Here is a 19,785-nt window from a genome sequence, read left to right as displayed (position 1 = left end):
GAAGAAACTACCAAGAGTATAGATTTAGGATGAAATGTGTACATAGATACATAGTACAGAGATATTTTCCAAGAAAGTCTGATTAGCTGCAATCCAAGGCTCAATGGGTAACCGTACTGCATGACATAGTCGAAGTGCCGAAGTAAGAAGGCACTCAGGCCCGTGGAGTGGTGCCTCTTATTTGTACATCTCCATTAAATTTGACCACTCCAAACTCATCTGAAGCTCCTCATTGCAAATCACAAGGATATCATCTAAAGCATACTGAATTGAACGAAGTCATTTCTGTGGTTGGGGGGCTCCAAATGATGCTTGAACATTGAATGTAGACATATTGACAAGGTTAACTTCTCAAGTCGTGGACTATATAGGAACGCAGGAAATATTTTAAAGCAAAGTAATAATAGGATTTCTAAATCTACACAGTTTCAATCTACTGACCTGGCATTTCACATTTCCATCTAATTCAAGAACCCAATTTCCTTCCAAATGTGAATGTACTTCCTTGCGACCTCCTCAGTCACCGGTCCCACAGCCGACAACGTCTTCGAATGCTCCAGTGTGTTCTTGACATCCAGAATCAACCCTCCACACGACATCCTCAGGTAATTACTATCCAGAAACTCCAACAGCGTCGAAGCCGGATTGTTTCTGGATGGACCCGCTCTGACGCGCTCTACCCATTCTTGGAAAGGAATGAGATGCGGAATGTTCAAAGCGTCGGAAAGGACGGCGTTCATTTCTTTCCAGTCCTGACCCACAGGATTTTCGACGTGATAAATTGGATGAGGAGCATTGTCTGCAAGCACAATATCAATCAGCGAGTCGGCAACGTCGTTCACAGGCGTCCAGTACACCTTTCCAGGGACATCTGGCAACGCGTCCAATGTCTGCGAGGACTTGATCACAAATCCAAAATGTTCCATAGGATTCCAGTATCCGCTTGTCTTGGACCCCGCGATTTGGCCTAATCGAACTGCCATCGCGCGGAATCGAGTGGGATATTGATGAAGTGTTGCATCGAGCATTCGCTCACAACCCCATTTCGCCTCGCCGTAACCATTGGGAAGGACCGAGTCAATGTCGACTCTTTCCTCCGGAACAATGGTTTCTTCACGATGTTCCTCAAGACCGTAATGGCCCACGACACCGATCGAAGAAACCAACTGGAAGCTGAATTTGAAGTTCACCGGTCGACAAGATGCGACGACGGAGGCAAAGTCGATCAAATTGCGCATCACTTGGAACTGGGTTTCGAACCCCGATAGAGGTCGCTTGGCGCTCATCGGCCATGCGTTGTGGATGAGGTGGGTGACCGAGCCAGCGAGTCTGTCATATTCGTCTTTGGCCAAGCCTAGCATTGGTTTTGAGGTATCAGTTTGGAAGACAACGAGTTTGGGCTTCAGATCTTCTGGGAACCGAATTCCTTTCTCTCGCATGGCTTTGAGTTGTCGTGTATACGGCTCTGCTTTGTTCTCACGGTTCAGGCAAACCACAGTCTTGACATCTGAAAGCTGTGCGAGGTGGTAGACCAAGTGGCCCCCAAGGCTTCCAGTCCCTCCTGTGACCAAAACAACTTTCTTGTCCGCGATGGTGACAGGAAGCTCGGTCGACGCACATGGTGAGAAGAAGCTAGCTGTGTATTTTTCGACAAGTTCATCGACAGCCTTTCGGCGGGTCGCAAGTGCCGCTGTGGCATCAGATTCCGAAGCATCGTCCTCAATCACAGCTTCTTGTCCTAGCGTTTCCGAAAGCTGCTCAGGCTTGGGCTCGGGCGACGATCGGGGCGTATCAATAGCGCCGCTATCTCCAAGTAACAAGTCCTTAAGCTCTACCACAGTTGGGCACTCCAGGAACAGAGATTCGTGTTGAATATCCAGTTCAAGCTCGTCGCGGAATCGACTCACGATCACAAGAGACAGCAAGGAGTCGACACCGGAGTCTGCGAAATTTGTATCCTCCGTAAGGTCTTCGATAGCAACCCCACTCTCCTCTGAGATGATGTTGAGAGCTTGCTTGAAGTCGAATTTGGGAGTGGAGCAATACTCCGCTTGACTAGGTGTGGTGAAACCAGTACCAACAGTGAGTGGACTAGCCGTTCCGATATTGCTGGGTTGTGGTGTGGAGACAGCATTGGTGCTAGGGGCACGTTCCCCGAGGCCATTCTTGAGATCACCCACTGTTGGGTACTCGTTAAAGAGCACATCAAAATCCACGTCCACATCGAGCTCTTCTTTGAAACGAGCAGAGATGGTGAGTCCGAGAAGGGAGTCAATGCCAACATCTGCGAAAGCCGTAGTGTCATCCAGGTCAGCAATTGCTAGCCCACTTTCGTCCGCAATAATTTCAAGGGCTTTGGAGAACTTTGATGGCCCTAGTTCTTTGGGGACCGAGATTTGGAATTCTTGAGCTTTTGACACAGGAGGTGCAGCAGGAGAGCTGGATGTCTGTTTCTTCTGTGATTTGGTACCACTTTCGATTGACAAGATGACCTTGAGGACGCGGCGAGGGACGCCTTGAATCTGCGAAAGATCAGCTCACATATTTGCGGTGTTGTGGATTCAAATGCGTGAACTTACTGCAATTTGACCGAAAAACGCGACGACCCGATCACCGTCAAAAATGAACACATCGCCATGCCACAACTTGTCTTTGCCCTCCACCATGTGTGTGTATGTCGTGTATCTCTTATCAAAGTCTATGGGCTCAAACAACTGCAATGATTCCCATCCATGATTCATAAAGACCTCAACATCTAGGTCTGTGGCGTCATTGCAGTTCATCGTAAACCCACAGGATTGTGTAAGCGAATCGATGATGGCAGGATGGGTATGGAAGTCGCCTTCACGCTTAACATTCCCAAAGCTGAGCTGACTGGATGCTTCGAGGGTGGTACTATTGAGGACAATCTCATCAATTGCCCGATAGTCATCGTGGAAGCGTGCCAGGGGTCTTATTGCGCGGTAGACCATTGGACGGTTGAAGCGGGCTGTAGTTTCTGCTGCGATTCCGTCCCGGAGTGCTTGCATTTTCTGCTTCACGCTTGCCGCACTAGCTTGTAGGTCTCTCTGGACTGACTTTTCCTTGAAGCGGATCACGCAGCGGGCGTGTTCTTGAAGTTTTCCCTTACTCTGCAGCTTGTTAGCTCCGTTGACAGAAAATCAAATAGAATAGCACCTTACATCATATGACATGAATCTGGTAAGAGCGGACTCAGTATCCCAGTCGAATTCGGAGTGGGCTTGCAGCAACTGGCTCGTTGCACCCGCACGCAAAATCAGAGCCTTAGAAATTGTCATGTCAGACACGTTGACGAGGAGATCATCTTTCTTGTTGGTAAGGTGGCATCGAAGGAGATAATATCCTAGGCTCAGTGCAATATCTGCATATACGGATGGAGTACAAAGCGGTATACCATCAACCTCGTGGCCTTGGACAAGCGGACTGAGATCATCTCGCGCTATATCGGCCTCCACAATGATATGCCTTTTCTGGGAATCACCTGTCTCTTCAACCACACGGTGAATGGTGGTACTCTTCAACTCAGGCCCACTTTTTATGGTTAAGGGAGGATCTCCTTTGCGCAACGACCAATCGTTAACGTACTGCATCCAGTACTCCTTAAGATCCCAGCTATATGCTGGCAACGACAGAACCTTATGTGAAGACTCGAAGTCGGCATGGTAAGTAGACCAGCAGATATTTACACCAGCCTCGTAGAAGAATTTTAGCGCGGAAGAAAGGATGTTCCAAGTAGATCTTGCACGCTGTAAGGACGTCAGGCATGTCATCTGGGGTCCCAAAACTGCTTTCACCATACCCGACACGGCGGGATGGGGTCCAATCTCCAGGATAACTGTTTTAGCGGTGATAATGTTCTCTCGGTTTGACATAAGCAGAGCTTGGAACATATTAACGGGCTCTCTAGCATGGCGAGCGAGATATTCCGGACCAAATTTGTTGGAAGCGTCATACGCAATACTGCCGTCCAACGGACAAATGATAGGGATCTTTGCCGTGGCAAACGTTACGCCGGCTGCCCGCGTTTTGAACTCTTCAAGGATTGATTCGACCTGTGAAGAGTGGAACGCATAAGGAACCTTCAGCAGCGTTGTCTTAATCCCCGAGTCTGCGAGTGATGCTTTCAAATCCGCAATTTCTTCGTTCTTACCAGCCAAGACGGTTTCGGTGGGCGAGTTGATGCACGCTATCTCAAATGAACCGGGATTCAGGACCGCTGCAATGTCTTCAACGGAGCCCCGGACAACTAACATGGAATGAGTATCTCTGGTGCATTTCTCATGCAGGAGATGAGCTCGCATTCCGACCAGATATACGGTGTCAGCGTCAGACAAAACACCGGCCACGTTCAATGCCGCGTACTCGCCCAGACTATGTCCAACTACAGCAGCGGGATTGATATTCCACGACGCCCAGAGTTTACTTAGCGCAATTTGCATGCAGACATTAGCAAGTTGCACGGCGATGGGAGAAAAGATGCTGATGTCCTGCTCCTGGGATTGGATCACCGGAACGAAAGATGGGAAGCCTAGACTTTGCCCGATTTGATCGAGCCGACACGCCTCGATGCGAAAGAGGGAGAAATTTTCAAAAAGCTCTTTCCCCATCCCAGGATATTGGGCACCTTGGCCAGTGAAGGTGAAAACCACTTTCGGGGCACCCTTGGGCCGGGTCATTCCTGAGTTGTTTTGAATGACGACCTCAATCTGATTGTATAGATCGATTACAGTGGTGCCTGTGAGCATCACACGGTGCTGGTGATGTATCCTCCGAGCAGTGGTGGTATATGACAGTTGACCGACAGAGATATCCGGGTTCCGCCTGAGGTATGTGAGCAGACACTTGAGATTACCTTGTAAAGAGACGCCATTCTTAGCTGAGACTGCGACGAGATGTTGAGTCCGCAGATCCGCTGGTTCACTCGTGCTAGGATCTGGGGTAAACGGTGCGTCTTCCAAGAGCAGGGCCGAATTTCCGCCAGCGGCGCTGAAGTTATTCACAAATGCCCGTCGCGGCTTCATCGGATCCGAGTTCCTTTTCCATGCCGTCGGTCTCAGAGCAATATTGACGTTGCGTTCTTGCAAATCAGTGGGAAATTTATGGTTGATCTTTGTTTTGATACCACAATGAGGAGGAATCGTGTTCTTCTGCATCATTAAAAGAACCTTGATGAGACTGGAGACACCTGAGGCAGCTTCTCCATGCCCAATGTTTGCTTTAGCAGATCCTAGGTAAAGCGGTTGATCAGGCGTTCGGCCTTCGTTGGATTTGTTGAAGGGTGGTGCAAACGTATCCAAGACACTTGACATTTCTCCAGCATCTCCAGCTTGGGTGCCCGTTCCATGCATCTCAACGTAGCTCACTGAGTGCGGATCAACAGCACCTTGGTTCAGGATCTTGCGGAAGATCGCGCGTTGGGCACCCACATGGGGTCTTGTGATCGATTCCGACTCCGCTGAGTGATTCGTATACGCCCCAAGAATCAATCCAAGGATAGGATCGTGATCGGCAATGGCATCGTCTATGCGTTTTATGATGACCGTTCCAATTCCTTCACCGCGACAGTATCCATCTGCACCGTCATCAAACGTCTTGCAGTTGCCTGTGCGGGAAAGGAAATGACCCCGGTCTAGACCAGCAGTGAAATCGGGGTTAGTGAGAACATTCGTTCCGCCTGCGATTGCGGTATCGATATCTCCCCTCCAAAGCGAGTTGCATGCCAGGTGGATTCCAGCAAGACTGGATGAACAAGCCGTGTCAACTGCATAGCTAGGTCCACTGAATTTGAAGCAGTAATTGATACGGCCCGGTATAAACGCACGATTCCCACCGGGAATAAAATACGTGTCAATATTTTGTGCGCTATTGGTTTCCATCCAGTCGTTGCTCGTCACGCCGTAGAAGACACCAACACGATCACGCCGGGTAGATGGGGTTGCGTCTGGAACAAGACCCGCTTGTTCGATTGCCTCGTATGCAGTCATCAGTGCGAGTCTTTGAGCAGGATCGATCTGAGGTGCTTCACGTGGCGAAATATTGAAAAATCGAGCATCAAATACGGCAGGGTTATCAAGCCAGCAACCAAACGGAGTTGCGCTCGTGTTTTTCCTGGTCCCTGTGGGATCAACATGCGTCTTTACGTCCCAGTGCATTGCTGGAGCGGGCTTATGAACATCTAAGCCCTGGTAGAGAAGATCCCAGAATGCCTCATTATCTTTGGCACCGGGAAACCGGCCTGACATGCCGATGATAGCAAGCTTGGGCTTTTGGAGATCCGCAAATGACCCTCGAGCTTTGGGATGAATGGACCGAACATGGGGCTGCGTTGTAGGTACCGACTGTCGCAATGAGGTTTGCCTGAGTGCATTGTATATCACTTGATCGGCGTTGGTCCCGATCGGGACCACATTGAAGGATGTCGGATTTGCATCGCTGATCCAAACTTGTAGTCGGTCCAAGATATAAGTCCACTTGATCGGCTCGAGGAGAACCAGTCGCACGGCATCCTCTAGCAAAGTGGCAAAGTTACTCTTTTCCGCAATGCTTCCTGTACCGCCGAAAACAGCGAACTTTTGTGCTCGTTGCACCTTGGCCAGTCCATCAACTACTTGTCTGATATCAAGATCCGAATACAGATGAGGTGCATGATATGGTCCGTGGATCGCAATATCTTTGTATTTGAGGTCGTGGAAGGATTCGGACGTAATCAAGTTTTTGAGAGACGTGGGCGGTCCGCTGACCGTGATGCCATTTGGTGCGTATGCGCTCACATAAGGCATGCTCGTGAGCGGTTGCACCTTCAATAAGTCAGCCATTAAAATTCATTTTCGACTTTAGTTCCCTGACTAAACACTCACGGTTCCTGTAACATATTTATGAATAGCTTCGATAGCTGAGGATCCCGCGACAATGATTGACCAGCTTTGATTCTGATCACTCCATGGCGCAACCCTTTGTGCGGCATCAGATACAACCATTCCCGTTCTGAACGCTGCAATAACTGCTTCAACGGCAAGAGGGATCAGATCCACAGTGTTATGGCTACAACTGACAGCAGCTGCAGCAAATGCTCCAGTGCACAGACCGAGGACCCGAGTGTTAGATGCACAGTAGTCCTCGCTCTCGGATTGACTAGATTGTTGATCAGTACTATTGCTGTATCAAATTACCATATAGGTAATTCTCGGGGTAATACGAACCAGATGAAGGTGCCCAACTGACACATACAAGTAACAGCCATGTCCAGAGGGATACATCGCCGTTCATTCTGATCCCATGATACCAAATCATCGACACAAGTAAACCTGGCAAGATCGTCCCTGACCCGTTGCGGTAGTTTGTACAGCTCCACTCGAATGGCGTTGTAAGTCTTCACAAGAAAGCCCTCGAGCACAGGGTTATCTCGTCTCCGTAGTAGGTCTGTCAAAGTTGGCGCTATGTTGAATGTTTGATCTCCAAAGAGCAACAGATGGAGTTGGCCCGTCATATTGCAGGCATGAAGGCAATGGGTTTCAGGAGAAAGAATTGTTGAAAGCGCCTAGTAATCTTGCTTTCTATGAAGGGCTGTGGTGTATTTGCACCATGGCTTTCCTCAAATCACATCTGCTCCCATCCACCTACGGCGCTGTACAATAAGCGCAAATATTCGTCCCGACATGAGGAATTAGCGTATACTGGTCAGACTCAGCTCTTCTGTGTGTCTCGGGTACAATGGTTTCAACATCGGGGCCTTTCGCGACCCGTATCCTACATGGTGAATCCGTGGCATATCATGAGAATATGCTTCCCGAGCCCGTGGAGATCTAAGATCTCACCAAAATTCGTAGGCTGCCTACGCACCTCGGGCCCCAATAAGCTCTCAAAGTGTTTGCCGGGGTCGACGATAGATCATCTAGTCGCCTATTACTAAATCCACCTCATAATCTGTACCCGGTTGTTCCCGTCAACGAGTTAGCAGCATTATGAAACAACAGCTAGGGCACTTCGGGTCCCGAGCACTTTCCGAGGACTTGCAAAGTCAATGCAACCCAAGCTGACGATTGGAAAATATCTGACTTCTTTTCTGCTCTCTAGTCTTCCTTCGGGCTCCAGATAGCTTCCGGGAATCTGCAGGTCGATACGATCGAAACTGATAACCAACGACGGCTTTCTCGTTTACGGGGATAGGAGATGGGGTTTCCGAGCGGATTCTACATTGATCAACCAAGCTACGTATTTAGCTAACTATTTCGGTATTTATCATTGTTCGTTGAATTTTTCTGGAGGTTTAGTGTCTCTAAAACACGTACTATTGTAGTCAGCCCTTGTTCAAGCATCGGTATTAGGAGTTAACAATATAATCAAGCCCGAGTGGTGTAGAATAGACATCAAGTCGCTGCGCACCTAGTCAAAGCAATGACCCAGAAATACGCCGCTTTGAGTACAGGCAGAAGATAGTATCTCAATAAAATCATTCTCAAAGTGCTCGCCCAAAATGACTGTCGATCATTCATACAGTGCCACCAAGTCCATTCAGCTGACTCCCAGTGGCACACCGGGACATACCCATGCTGCAGGCCTAACTGCAGAAAGCGCAAAGAAGGCATCAGAGCTCCTTACGATCAACCACAACTTGTACCACACACGATTCAATGCAGGATTTCACAGTACGTCACCCATTGGGGTGAGAACAAAGATCAGGAGGAATGATGCTGACATTCTCCAGATCATATTGCCCACCACCTTCTCAGCATCTGGGCATTGGGGGCCACTCCTGAAGAAATCCAGAGAATGTGGGATTATAATGCGCGTTACCAAATCCCCATCGAGAAGCCTGAGCGGATATTCTCGGAGGCTCTCGACTTGAAAGATCCGGAGGTGTTCGACAAGTGTCTGGGGAGCGATGACTACTATGTGGATTTCATGAGGTTCTTCGAAGCAGAAATCGAGGCGAATGGTGTGCCAGCAGTTATTCGTGAGTATCTGTTGAAGGGAGACGCCCGTGCAGACGATATATTTTATCGAATGTATGCAGGTAAAAGACCCCTTATCCAGACCTATAAATACCTATAAACGTGCGTGTTTGGCTAACACTGTGCAGACCTGGTTCACCCAATAATCCACCTCGGATGCGCCCTAGAGTTCAATCAACCCAGTCTCATTGCAGAAGCGCTTGCCGCAGCTTGTGTTCATGACAACTGGCCAAAGAAATTCCTCCTCCCGGCAGAGAAATATCTCAAGACGAATAAGAATGTTCCATCTCGATACCTCCTTGATGTCCTGGAAAGCCTCCGCAGCGACTCCGAAATCTCTACCGCGGTCAAGCCCACCGATCCCTTCAACAAGATCAAAGATGGGTTGCTTGCAAAAATTACTGGCGAGAAGCTCGCACCATTTCTCAGTCTGTTTCAAGTGGGCCCTAAAATAGAGGACATTCAGGCTAAAACTCGCGATATGATGTACACTTGTGCATATATGATGGGGGCTGCCCAACGCCCGGGAAAACGAGAAACGCTAGACTTTGTGATTCTCCACTGTTTGACACTTTCCGTGTTCTATCCCGCTATCCTCGCGTTGGACTGGTTGACCAACGAGGAAAAAGCTCGCCTTATCGAATCCAAAGCGAGGTGCGACGCGGTAATGTATGCTGCTGCGGGTTGCCCGGATCTATATCCTCAGCGGGTAATTGACTATACCCCCCGACACCCCGAACATGGCTGGCCGGATCTCTTTCATCGCGCCAATATTTACGAAGATGAGGGGCATGTGGCCAAGGCTATGCGCGCTTTGTACAGCTTAGAGCAGCTGCCTGATCCTGTTGGGGGCTTCCCTCTTACAAAGGCCGACTTCTTCAAAATCGCGCATATGACTGTAGATTCTACCGAAGAAGCGCTTCAACCCGGTGGCCACAATATGCCTAACGCTGTCAGATACGGGGTCATGCAGAATGTGGGCAGAGGAGGTGACATGGTCGTGAATAACATGACGCGCTGGGTATTTTATGGTGGAGTTGAGAATGCATGGCAGTATGTTGTTGATTTGGAAGAGGGTAGCAGCCATGCCTAGTCCGTATGTCTTTTTACTTTCTTTTTTATAACAGAATATATCAAGACACAGGAGAGCTCTACAATTGATGAGCCCCTCGTTCCCATGCGAACGCAAATATATGTAATCACGTGTGTGACGCAAAACTAAATTGGAGAGATCCTTGGATATAGAACAGGCAGTCAAGCTCTAATGCCTTTGAAGCCAAAGAATCATTCGTGTAATTCTACGACTTTCTCCTTGCCAACACCAAATAGCAAGGCCACTGTACTTGCACCGTTCCATTCGGACACTCCTCATCAAATGCCTGCTCCCACTCTTTATATGCCTCAGCCAACTCATCCTCGGTCCTTTTACTGTTTGCTGGTCGGATCGTATTGAAAAATACCGGAAACCAATCTTTCTTTGTCTCGAACGACCACCCGTCAGCCTCGACATCTCTGTCTGTCTTATACTGAACAATCTCATCACGTTCATCAACCCTAGACACTCCACCAACATCTTTACCAGGGGCGGCGAATCTCTGATACAGGTACTTGTAAGGGATGTCGCCTGGCTCAGCATTTATGTAAACCCGTTTGGTATCATCGTAGAACTCTGCGGGCAAGGGGACAGAGTCCAAACACCCTCCACCAGTCATCCGGCGTTCAACAACTTTAGCAAGCCGGGCATTGTTTCCGTTATCGTCGGATTCGAGCTCTTGCAGAACTAAACGATCAAAGGTCTTGCCGAAGATCTCATGGAAGCGCTGCGAGCGCCCGGGAAAACTTGGATTCCAGTAACTGTACACTGCGAGAGTTCCCCCAGGCCGAAGAATCTTTGCGGCGCATTCGACCAGCCCGTCGGGGTCCATGAAATGGGCTGCTGTTGCGACGATCACAAGATCCGCTGAAGAGTCGCCTGTGTGTTTCCAGGTCTCTTCTCCTGTACACTGCGAGTATTCCAGCTGAGGGTTCAATCCGTGCTCCTCTGCGTAGTTCGAGAGAAACGCTCGGGCTTGTTCCTCATTCCATGGACTTGGATCGGAGTTGTGGATTGTCTTGAACTTGGCCATGAAATCGGCGGCGGCGATGCCAGAGCCACCACCAATATCGATGAGTCGCTCCCATTTTGCGGAGGGATGGCGATTGTGATAACCGCAGATAATTTTTGTCAACGACGGCGGATACCGAGGGCGGCCTTGCTGGTACTTGTTCCAATCAGTTGTGGCATAGGTTGTACCGGTCTTAGAGTTTGCGGTCGCCATATTTTCTTCGTTTTGGGTTCTATCGATAAATTTCTTTGCTCAGATTGGATGCGCTATATTTATGCAAACCGTAAGACTAGTTCTTTACTTTTGCATGGGTATATTTCGTGTTCGCAATATCGGCACGAAGTTCGGGACCCGAAGCCCCAAAACAGACCCATGAGCAACGCCAAGGAGGTCGGAGTTAGGCAATTCTCCCACGAAGGTAAACGATATTTCTGAAACGGACTTGACGATGACGAAGGGCTTAACTCCGGTGGCGCGTAGCTCCCAAATGGAGAATGGGCAATCCCTTCTGGCGAACAAAATCCCAGTTCGTATGCCATCAGATTCCGGGCGAGAAAGACACCCTATAACAGAATGGACAACATACTCACTCTCTATCACAATTACCGCCTCCTCTGTCTGGCTTCTCTCCTGCTCATTTCGACACTTCTCATAAAATGGCGTCGCCGAGACCGACGGCTCGACTTCATTCCCGGTCCTAAAGGCTATCCTTTCATCGGAATTGGATATCAACTCCCACCCAAAGCGCCGGCCGTCTTTCGCAAATGGGCACTTGAGTACGGCGATGTCTTCAAGATCAGGGTTGGTTGGTATGACTGGGTCGTGATCAATAGCCCCGAAGCCGTTCGCGAGATCCTCGAGAAGCAAGCAGTACACACCTCTTCCAAAGCCCCTTCGCCTTTGGGTCATGATGTCGTTACGGGTGGAAATCGTATGCCTACCATGCCATACGGATCTACCTGGCGAGCTCTTCGAGCCGCTGTTCGTCAAATGACTACAGTGCCCATGACGGCAACTTTCATTCCCAGCCAAGAGTTCGAGGCCAAACAACTGCTTTTCGACCTTGGAATGGACAACGAAAACCAGAGGAATTTCTATCAGCATATGCGACGGTATGCATTCAGTATCATAATGACGACTACGTTTGGAACAAGAGTGAAGTCTATGGATCATCCAGCGGTACAGGACTCGATCAAAACTCAGGCCATCCTACGGAGCACATCCCGGCCGGGTGCTTTTATTGTTGATGAAATACCACCTCTGGCCAAATTACCCAAGCGGCTACAGCCAGGGCTTAAGGCGGCTCAGGTCGCAGCGAAGCAAGTTATGGATATCAAGATGGTGTTGTGGAAACAGCTCGGAGAACAGGTCGCTTCTGGAAAGGCGCCGCACTGTTACGCTAGGACTATCTATCAGAACAAGGAATCATGGTATGCGCAGGGACTCAACGAAGAGCATTTGATCTGGCTCACGACCGGTCTGGTTGAGGCAGGTTTCGAGACCACGGCTGCCACGTTGAACAGTCTCGTGCTCCATCTCGCCGTCAACAAGTCGGTGCAGGTTAAAGCCCACAAGGAATTGATGGATGTGGTCGGACCGAACCGTCTCCCGACGTTTGAAGACATTCGGAACCTTCCATACATCCGTGCCTGCGTGAAAGAAATGCTTCGGATGAACCCCATCCTTGCCCCGGGAATCCGTCACTACGCGGACGAGGATATCGTTTACAAAGGCAATGTTATCCCGAAAGGAACTGTTCTGCTTGCCAACACGGCATTTCTACATTATGATCCATCTCGATACGAAAAGCCATTTGACTTCATGCCCGAACGATATCTGAATCACAGCCTGTATAGTTCTGAATACGCCGCGATGAGTGAGTCCTCTAAGCGTGATCATTTCACATTCAGCACCGGTAGGAGAACATGCCCGGGTGCGAGAATAGCCGAAAATTCGCTAAATATTGCGCTCGCGGGGATTCTGTGGGCGTATGAGATCCGCCCACCGCTTGTTGATGATATCGAAATGGCCCTTGATTTGAGTGGCGATGCCTATGCTGACGCGGGATTCACCATCCCAAAACCCTTTGCTGCACGATTTATTCCAAGGACGGAAGACAGGCTCAGGGTTGTAAAGGAGTATTGGGAGATAGCACAAAACGAAGGGTACGAGCTACGAGGGATACCAGTGGATGTAGATGGTATGATACAGTTGTAAATAGATGTGGGAAACCAAATGTACTTCGGCCACTAACAAATAATTATACATTATACTGTGGTCCCCATATGCGCCGTTGAGAACTCTCCTCGGCGATACATACTAGTATCTGTTTCCGAAATTCCGAGGACATTTGTACGTCGCAGCTGAGTTGATTGGAGGGTGCTCGACTAGACTGGGTTTACGGAGCAAAATAGTCATTATAAGACATCGTCGATCGGTATAATAAGTACACTGTGTTATCCAAGATACATTCAGCGAGCTCCACCTCAGAACATTGGGTTATGCAAGGCATACCGCAAGTAGCGAAGGGACTCCCTTCTCCGGAGAACTTCCTTCGCAGGGCTAGGATAATTTCCGATTCTCCTCTTCGCTTAGAGGATGCATCAAGCCAACACAGCCAACACGATGCGATCACTGACTCAAGAAGGATACGAAAATAGTATTTGCTTCCGGATACTTGGCTACAGCTCTTCCGTAGTCTCGGTGATTGTCAATTTGGTGGAGAATTCTATAAAATCTGTATGACGCCAAGTGGTGCAGAATGAGGGCCAAGAACTTGGCCGAGTAGGCGATGAACACAGCCAGAATATGTATGCATCGCAAGGCTGACACTGAATAGAAAGGAAAGCAACAAGTTGTACAGTCAAATATAAATATGTGCTCAAATTCCCATGGATCTCAGTCTTTATTCTAAGATAACAACATCTCATCTCTACCTGATCTCCCGATCTCACAAAGCAGGAGATCCCAATTATTCGCGTAAAGAAAGCAAACGAATTTTCAGTCCCAGAAACAACCACTGTGAGTTGTATTTCGGGCACATACTATCTTGGATACTAACGTATCTACAGACAAAATGCTGCTGCACCCAATTACCGCTACTCTGGCTCTTGCCGCGACCATGATCCCTACGGTTGCAGGGCTACCACCAAACACTCCTACGCAATGGAAACGAAGCGCATACACTGACGGCGAGGGAGATTACATCGGATCTGACGGCGAACATTATTACGCCTCCGGGGTTAAATGCTGGAACGACTACTTCATTGTCTCGCAGGAGACACAGTACGGCGATCTAGAGCAAGCCTCGTCGGAGATTGACTGCGGCAGCACCAGTTACTGCGAGGTAGAAAAGATGACGGGCTCCGAGAAGTGCCAGAGCACAAGCATTGATGTGTCCGCGGGGATCGCATCTGAAATCCTCAGCTTCGGCATTGGTTCCTCCGAAGGCACCGAAGAATGTACTTCCGCGGAAGACACTCACAAGTGTAACTGGGATGATGGGAAGTGCCATGTTGTGTATGTCCAGCCAGAATATGTCGTATCCTACGGCTATCAGCGTCGGCGCTGTGATGATGGTGGTGATTATACTGCCTGGATGCAGGACTTCGAAGATTGGTCTCCCACCAACACCCCGAAGTACGACTGCGAACAGCCTTGCTCTTCATAACTGCGATAGCCTGATGACTATTTTGGTTTATGAAATATCTCAATACTACAAGAGTGTGTCTTTTTCTTTCTGGGTTCAGGTTGGAAGAGTATCGAATCATAAAGCTCTTCGGAATCTCCTGTCAATGGTGGTTTTGTTCCTATATTGGCTGATAGTTTACATGACCACCTACTTTAATACTAGACTTGCCTTTCATTGTTAAAAAAATTGGAGTTGCAGTCCTTACATTAACTGACGAGCTCTGATGTTATCCTAGCGGTCGCCACTTAACTCGTGGTGTAGGTACAACCATGGTGACTTCCCTATACCTAGGTAAGTTTCCATGGCGAGTCCTGCTGGAAGTACGCAGTATCATCTGGATAGCTCAACGTACGTCCAATACGTATCTCACTACACTTCCGTCAACCCTATCATTTCTATATTCCTATGTCCCTTACGCTGTAGGCAGTAGTAGACAAGGTTGCAGGCAATAGAGCCAATGCTGCCTCAGGCAGAAACCGTTGCGCGGGCAACCACCATCGTCAACATCGCGTCTCTAGAACTCCCTTCGAACATCCAACCCCATCTGTCGCTACCTACATTCTTCAACGGTTTCAATATCTTAATCAATCCCCATTTCATACCGCTAATCTGCCTGACACCACCTCTGTTCGCCACTCTTGGTTGATCGTCACCGCTTCTTCCCCCCCGCGTTACTAGCTTTCGGCTAGTTACTTATCCCTCGATTCAACGAGCCGAAAGGCAGACCTCACCTGTTGAACTGCACGACACAAGAAATGTCCCTCTCCTGAGAATTATTCCGACCAGCATTCTGTGCTTAACGACGAGTCTCAGCACCATGTCTGGTTTACTGGAAGAGGTCAGCACGCCTTGTCCGTCCAGGTTGGCTTCCTCGCGGCTCGAGCGAAGTAGAAACGGGAGCGACGCGTACTCGAGTCTGTGGGAGGATAGTCTGTCCAGCTGCGACGATACTGCCAACCTCGACTTCACGGCCGAAATCAAAGCTCCGGTCTTGACTGGTGCCAAGCCCAGAAGAAGAACCAAGACCAGTACCGCGTTTTCGATCCACGACGATGGCGGGGACAAGTCTGCGCCGACTACCAAAATGAAAAGGGAGCCTGGGGCTGCTTCTACCATGTCGAACCGCAAGCCATCGCTGTTGGCTCAGCCTGCACAGCGATTCCGTCCGAAGGTCAGCTTTGCGCCGAGCCCGATATCGAAACATGTGACACAGCAGGGCAGACTTGATCAGAGAAGAGAGAGCGAGAGAGTCGACGTAGAAAAGAACAAGGAACTTCTCATGCAGATAAATGGCAACACGCATAAGTCTCGGCCCAAGGACGCGTTGAAGAAAGATGTCAGACGCAACACTATCTACATCCCGCCGGACGACACCACCGTTGCCAGTGTGTTCATGGGAATCTTCAGTCCACTCAAATCCGATCCAAGCAACTACCAGGTAAATGATGGCGCACAGTTTGGAAGTCTTGAATTACAGATCATGAAGAAACGACAAGCAATGCAATCTAAGCGTCCATCCGCGCAGCGAGTCCCGTTACAGCAGAGCGTGAAAGTTGCACAAGAGCAATCCATTTACGTCGACATTCCGGGTAAAAATGGAGGCAAAGAGAATGTACCCCCGGGAACAGTACTCATGGACAGCAAAAACAGCAAATCACGCCCTGATAATCCCATGCCTGGCGACATCAAACCTATCTGTATACCAACAGCGCCTCCGGCGCGTACGAGCATTTCCAAACCTTTGGCGGCAAAGACTACTAACGGATCTTTGCATAAAGGAATGCACAAGTGCCGGAATAATGCAAAGTTCCGCTCATCACACGTTGACGGAGAAAATGGTGGGAAGGTGAAGGAGACACGCCCACTGAACCGAGCCGCGCCATCCTCGAAAACTGCAATATTTTCCAACTCTTTCGAACGCTCCAGGATTGGGATCAATCTCCCCACCTCCGTATTACGGACCAGCTCTCTCCAAGACGAGTACCCATTGATTCCTGAAGATATCACGAACTCCTCGATGTATGACGACAACTGGCTCTCACATCAAGAAGTCGTCGTAGCCCAATTAATCAATGATCTATTCCATTCCGCCAATAGACAAGCTTCATGCGACGACCCTGCAATTCTGAGACATGAGCTTCTTTCCATCTATCAAGACGCATCCTTTGCACACCTCTATCAAAGAGTCAGAGCATCACTTTTGTACGGAGCTATGAGCATCCCGAAGAACGTTCTTTCTCGCAGCAGACGCTTGAAACAGGACGTCGGCATGAAACGAAAGTTCTTTGATTTTTGGTTGCAAACCTACGATTCGGGAGCCCTCAGAGCTGCTGTTGAGACCATCACAGGGCGCCAGATTCTCGAAGTGAAATCTAAGCAAGACAGTACCAACGCCTCTGCGCACCCGAGTAACAATAAGATCTTGGTGAAGAGATTGGAGCATTTCCTGGACACCTTCCTGCTACAGAATCAGGACATGGACCCATCTGCGGGAGTCCACGATGAAAAGGATATCGATGCAGCAGGCCGTGCATACCGTCGGACGGTGCTCCGCAGTATCATGGTCATCGTTCTTTTGGACAAAGCGCAAACGACTGCACGCACGTCTTTTCCACGCTTATTCCTGGCTGAAGGGCAATTTAATTCTTCGGCTGCAGTTCTGAAAGGTCTGGCCGGGTTTCTTCTTCCATCGTGCGGAGATATCATCAAGGCGCTTGGCCATCTGGACTGTCATCTGTCCTACGAGGAAAGTCCGCTACAAGGATATGAGTTCGCCGTGGAAAACCTCGCAGTTGACATGAGGGATGGCGTGAGACTGACACGTATTGTGGAGCTACTGCTTTATCCCTCATCTACGGATCAAGACAGTCAGTGGCCTCTTTCTGGACAGTTGAAATTCCCATGCTTGAGCCGAGCCGTGAAAGTCTTCAACGTACAAATTGCTTTGGACGCATTACGCTCTACCGCTGGCTTTGGGAAATTGGTCAGTCACGTTCGTGCTGAAGATATCGTCGACGGGCACCGCGAAAAGACCATTTCCCTTCTTTGGAACCTGGTTAGCAAATGGGGCCAGTTCTGGCTGCTTGATTGGGGCGATGTACGCAAGGAAATAGAGAGGCTGAGGCAGAAGGCAATCAGCCAGCTTGGATACGATCAGGTTGTGGATATCCAAGCATTTGCCACATCTGTCGACAAGGAGGAGTCTATCACGCTGTTGAGACAGTGGGCAACAATTCTCGCGCAGCTGAAAGGCCTACGTTTAGAGAACTTCACTACAAGTTTCGGAGATGGCAAGATCTACGAGAGCATCGTGCATGAGTATGAGCCCTACATTATCGGTCAAGATTGCCCCGTCCCTTCGCTGCACGCACGCCTGCGAGGCTTAGGATGTAGCGCACAATTCGGTGAGTTGTGCTGTTTTGGTGTATACTTACCAGAAGCTAATGCGACAGCCACAGCGACCCTCATCGCCCCGTTGGGTTCCAAATCACATATCCCTGATCACGACTTTACGGTTGGAGCCCTCACCTTCCTTTGTGCCCGACTGCTTTCTGCCACGAAGAGAGCGCGCTCAGCAATTGTGCTGCAGAAGGCATGGCGACGTATCCTTCGCCGGCGTGAGGCGTCATCGTGCGCTGAAGGCGAGCCATCAAGCCCGTCGTCGGTCTGTTTCTAGGGGAAGATCGCTGCAAAGAGAATGGCTCTCTACGCGGCCAGCTTCGTCATTGAATTGAGTACTATCGTTTCTTTCTTTAGAGCCAGGCAACACGATTATTGTGTATCGAGTTCTGAATGGGTGTTGACACGGTGGAGTTTGGATGATCAATGAATATCGATCTGGAGGACCGGGATCCTTTGTTGGAGGGTATGGCTACATCAGGAGTACAGCATGGGTTAGGACTAATCGTTTCAGAATGAAAACATGCATTATTGTCGTCATAACTCTGGATCCGTCACGAGCTCCCTCCACGTATGCTGCATAGTACTGCGTCAGTCGGTCAGTCTTGCAGCGACAGATCGATCATCTCCTCCCCCACTGCAATGGTCCAAAGAAGCCCCATAAATAGAACAAAGATCTACCAGCCGGGTTATGGGTCTCCATCCAATCCTCTTAGTAAGTCGTCTTAAGAGTGGCGATACCTTTAGGCAGCCGATAAAGACGGGTGGCAGAGTACATCGGAGATCACCGCCCCAAGCGCAGCGCCAAATGACATCAGCCCGTGCGTTCATCTGACCGACCTTCTTCAGAACAGAGGGCCTGGTGTCCTCATGTCTTCCGTGTTTCTAGCGCGTACGGGATCGTAGAGAGTGTTGTGGTTGGGTAGTTAGGGTCTAACATGACTAGTTGACGGTAGATGTGACTGTGACTACGGAGTATTGTGACTCCCTTCTTTGGAAGTGGTCAGTGATGACGTCTGTAGGAACTAGTAGTGTTTCTCATGACTCGCAAGGGTGTGAATTCCGAGGGGAAGGTTGAGGGTGGAAGGGTGGTGGAAGAGAATTTGTCGGGATGGTCGGGTAATACCCAATATATATCATTGTTGGATGGATGACATGCGGGGAAGAGGTCGAGAAACTTACTCGATTGGGTAAATCGTCAAGTTCCTGTTCATTACAGATCCCGAAGAGACGTCGGTTGTTTATTTCTTGTTTGGCTGTTGGGTACGCCTGATACAGGAGTATATGTTCCCGTGGGTGTTCAAATCTACGCAGTACGCCCAGAATACGGCATAGTTCGTACAATGCCCAGCCGGGAATGTAGTCATGTCAACGCCCCGGGACGCTCTCTACGCTGTACTCCAGCACTCTCAGCCTACAGGGACGGGACGAGCCTACCTATCCATCCCACGTCGCATGCGACGATTTCAACCCCCCAAAGACAGCCTTCAACCTAATCCCAGTCACAACCATTGCCAAGACCCAAGAGCAGCAAGTAGGGACAGATGATCGACGATGATCTACCGGCAGGCTTTTTCTTTTTCTCTGTACACGCAGCATTTCCGACATCCACGGCGAT

The 19,785-nt window shown here is 49.4% G+C and overlaps 5 protein-coding genes across 5 annotated transcripts; 3 read left to right on the top strand and 2 right to left on the bottom strand.

Annotated features, from left to right (window-relative positions):
- Positions 1 to 441: 441 nt before the first annotated feature.
- On the bottom strand, positions 442 to 7,507 carry BDV59DRAFT_206806 (uncharacterized protein; the record flags this gene model as incomplete). The annotated part of the gene is made up of 5 exons (XM_073694859.1): positions 442 to 2,522; positions 2,580 to 3,131; positions 3,183 to 6,818; positions 6,879 to 7,152; positions 7,221 to 7,507. 5 exons carry the CDS (start codon positions 7,505 to 7,507, stop codon positions 462 to 464), a joined length of 6,810 nt encoding a protein of 2,269 aa, XP_073553031.1. The 3' UTR covers positions 442 to 461.
- A 987-nt stretch (positions 7,508 to 8,494) lies between these two features.
- Positions 8,495 to 10,065, top strand: BDV59DRAFT_197200 (questin oxidase family protein; the record flags this gene model as incomplete). The annotated part of the gene is made up of 3 exons (XM_073692857.1): positions 8,495 to 8,666; positions 8,726 to 8,974; positions 9,101 to 10,065. The coding sequence occupies 3 exons, from the start codon at positions 8,495 to 8,497 to the stop codon at positions 10,063 to 10,065; spliced, it is 1,386 nt and encodes a 461-aa protein (XP_073553030.1).
- A 205-nt stretch (positions 10,066 to 10,270) lies between these two features.
- BDV59DRAFT_197199 (S-adenosyl-L-methionine-dependent methyltransferase) lies at positions 10,271 to 11,290 on the bottom strand (the record flags this gene model as incomplete). The annotated part of the gene is made up of 1 exon (XM_073692856.1): positions 10,271 to 11,290. The coding sequence occupies one exon, from the start codon at positions 11,288 to 11,290 to the stop codon at positions 10,271 to 10,273; it is 1,020 nt and encodes a 339-aa protein (XP_073553029.1).
- Positions 11,291 to 11,650: 360 nt separating this feature from the next.
- On the top strand, positions 11,651 to 13,294 carry BDV59DRAFT_206804 (cytochrome P450; the record flags this gene model as incomplete). The annotated part of the gene is made up of 1 exon (XM_073694858.1): positions 11,651 to 13,294. The coding sequence occupies one exon, from the start codon at positions 11,651 to 11,653 to the stop codon at positions 13,292 to 13,294; it is 1,644 nt and encodes a 547-aa protein (XP_073553028.1).
- Positions 13,295 to 15,585: 2,291 nt separating this feature from the next.
- sha1 (putative calmodulin-binding protein Sha1) lies at positions 15,586 to 18,571 on the top strand (the record flags this gene model as incomplete). Its single annotated transcript, XM_073691709.1, has 3 exons — positions 15,586 to 18,172; positions 18,227 to 18,385; positions 18,525 to 18,571. 3 exons carry the CDS (start codon positions 15,586 to 15,588, stop codon positions 18,569 to 18,571), a joined length of 2,793 nt encoding a protein of 930 aa, XP_073553027.1.
- Positions 18,572 to 19,785: the final 1,214 nt, after the last annotated feature.

The sequence above is a fragment of the Aspergillus ambiguus genome, assembly GCF_047715705.1.
Source record: "Aspergillus ambiguus strain CBS 117.58 unplaced genomic scaffold BDV59scaffold_1, whole genome shotgun sequence".
NCBI lineage: Eukaryota > Fungi > Ascomycota > Eurotiomycetes > Eurotiales > Aspergillaceae > Aspergillus > Aspergillus ambiguus.
The sequence above is the reverse complement of the archived record's forward strand: the minus strand, read 5'-3'. Positions and strand labels throughout refer to the sequence as shown.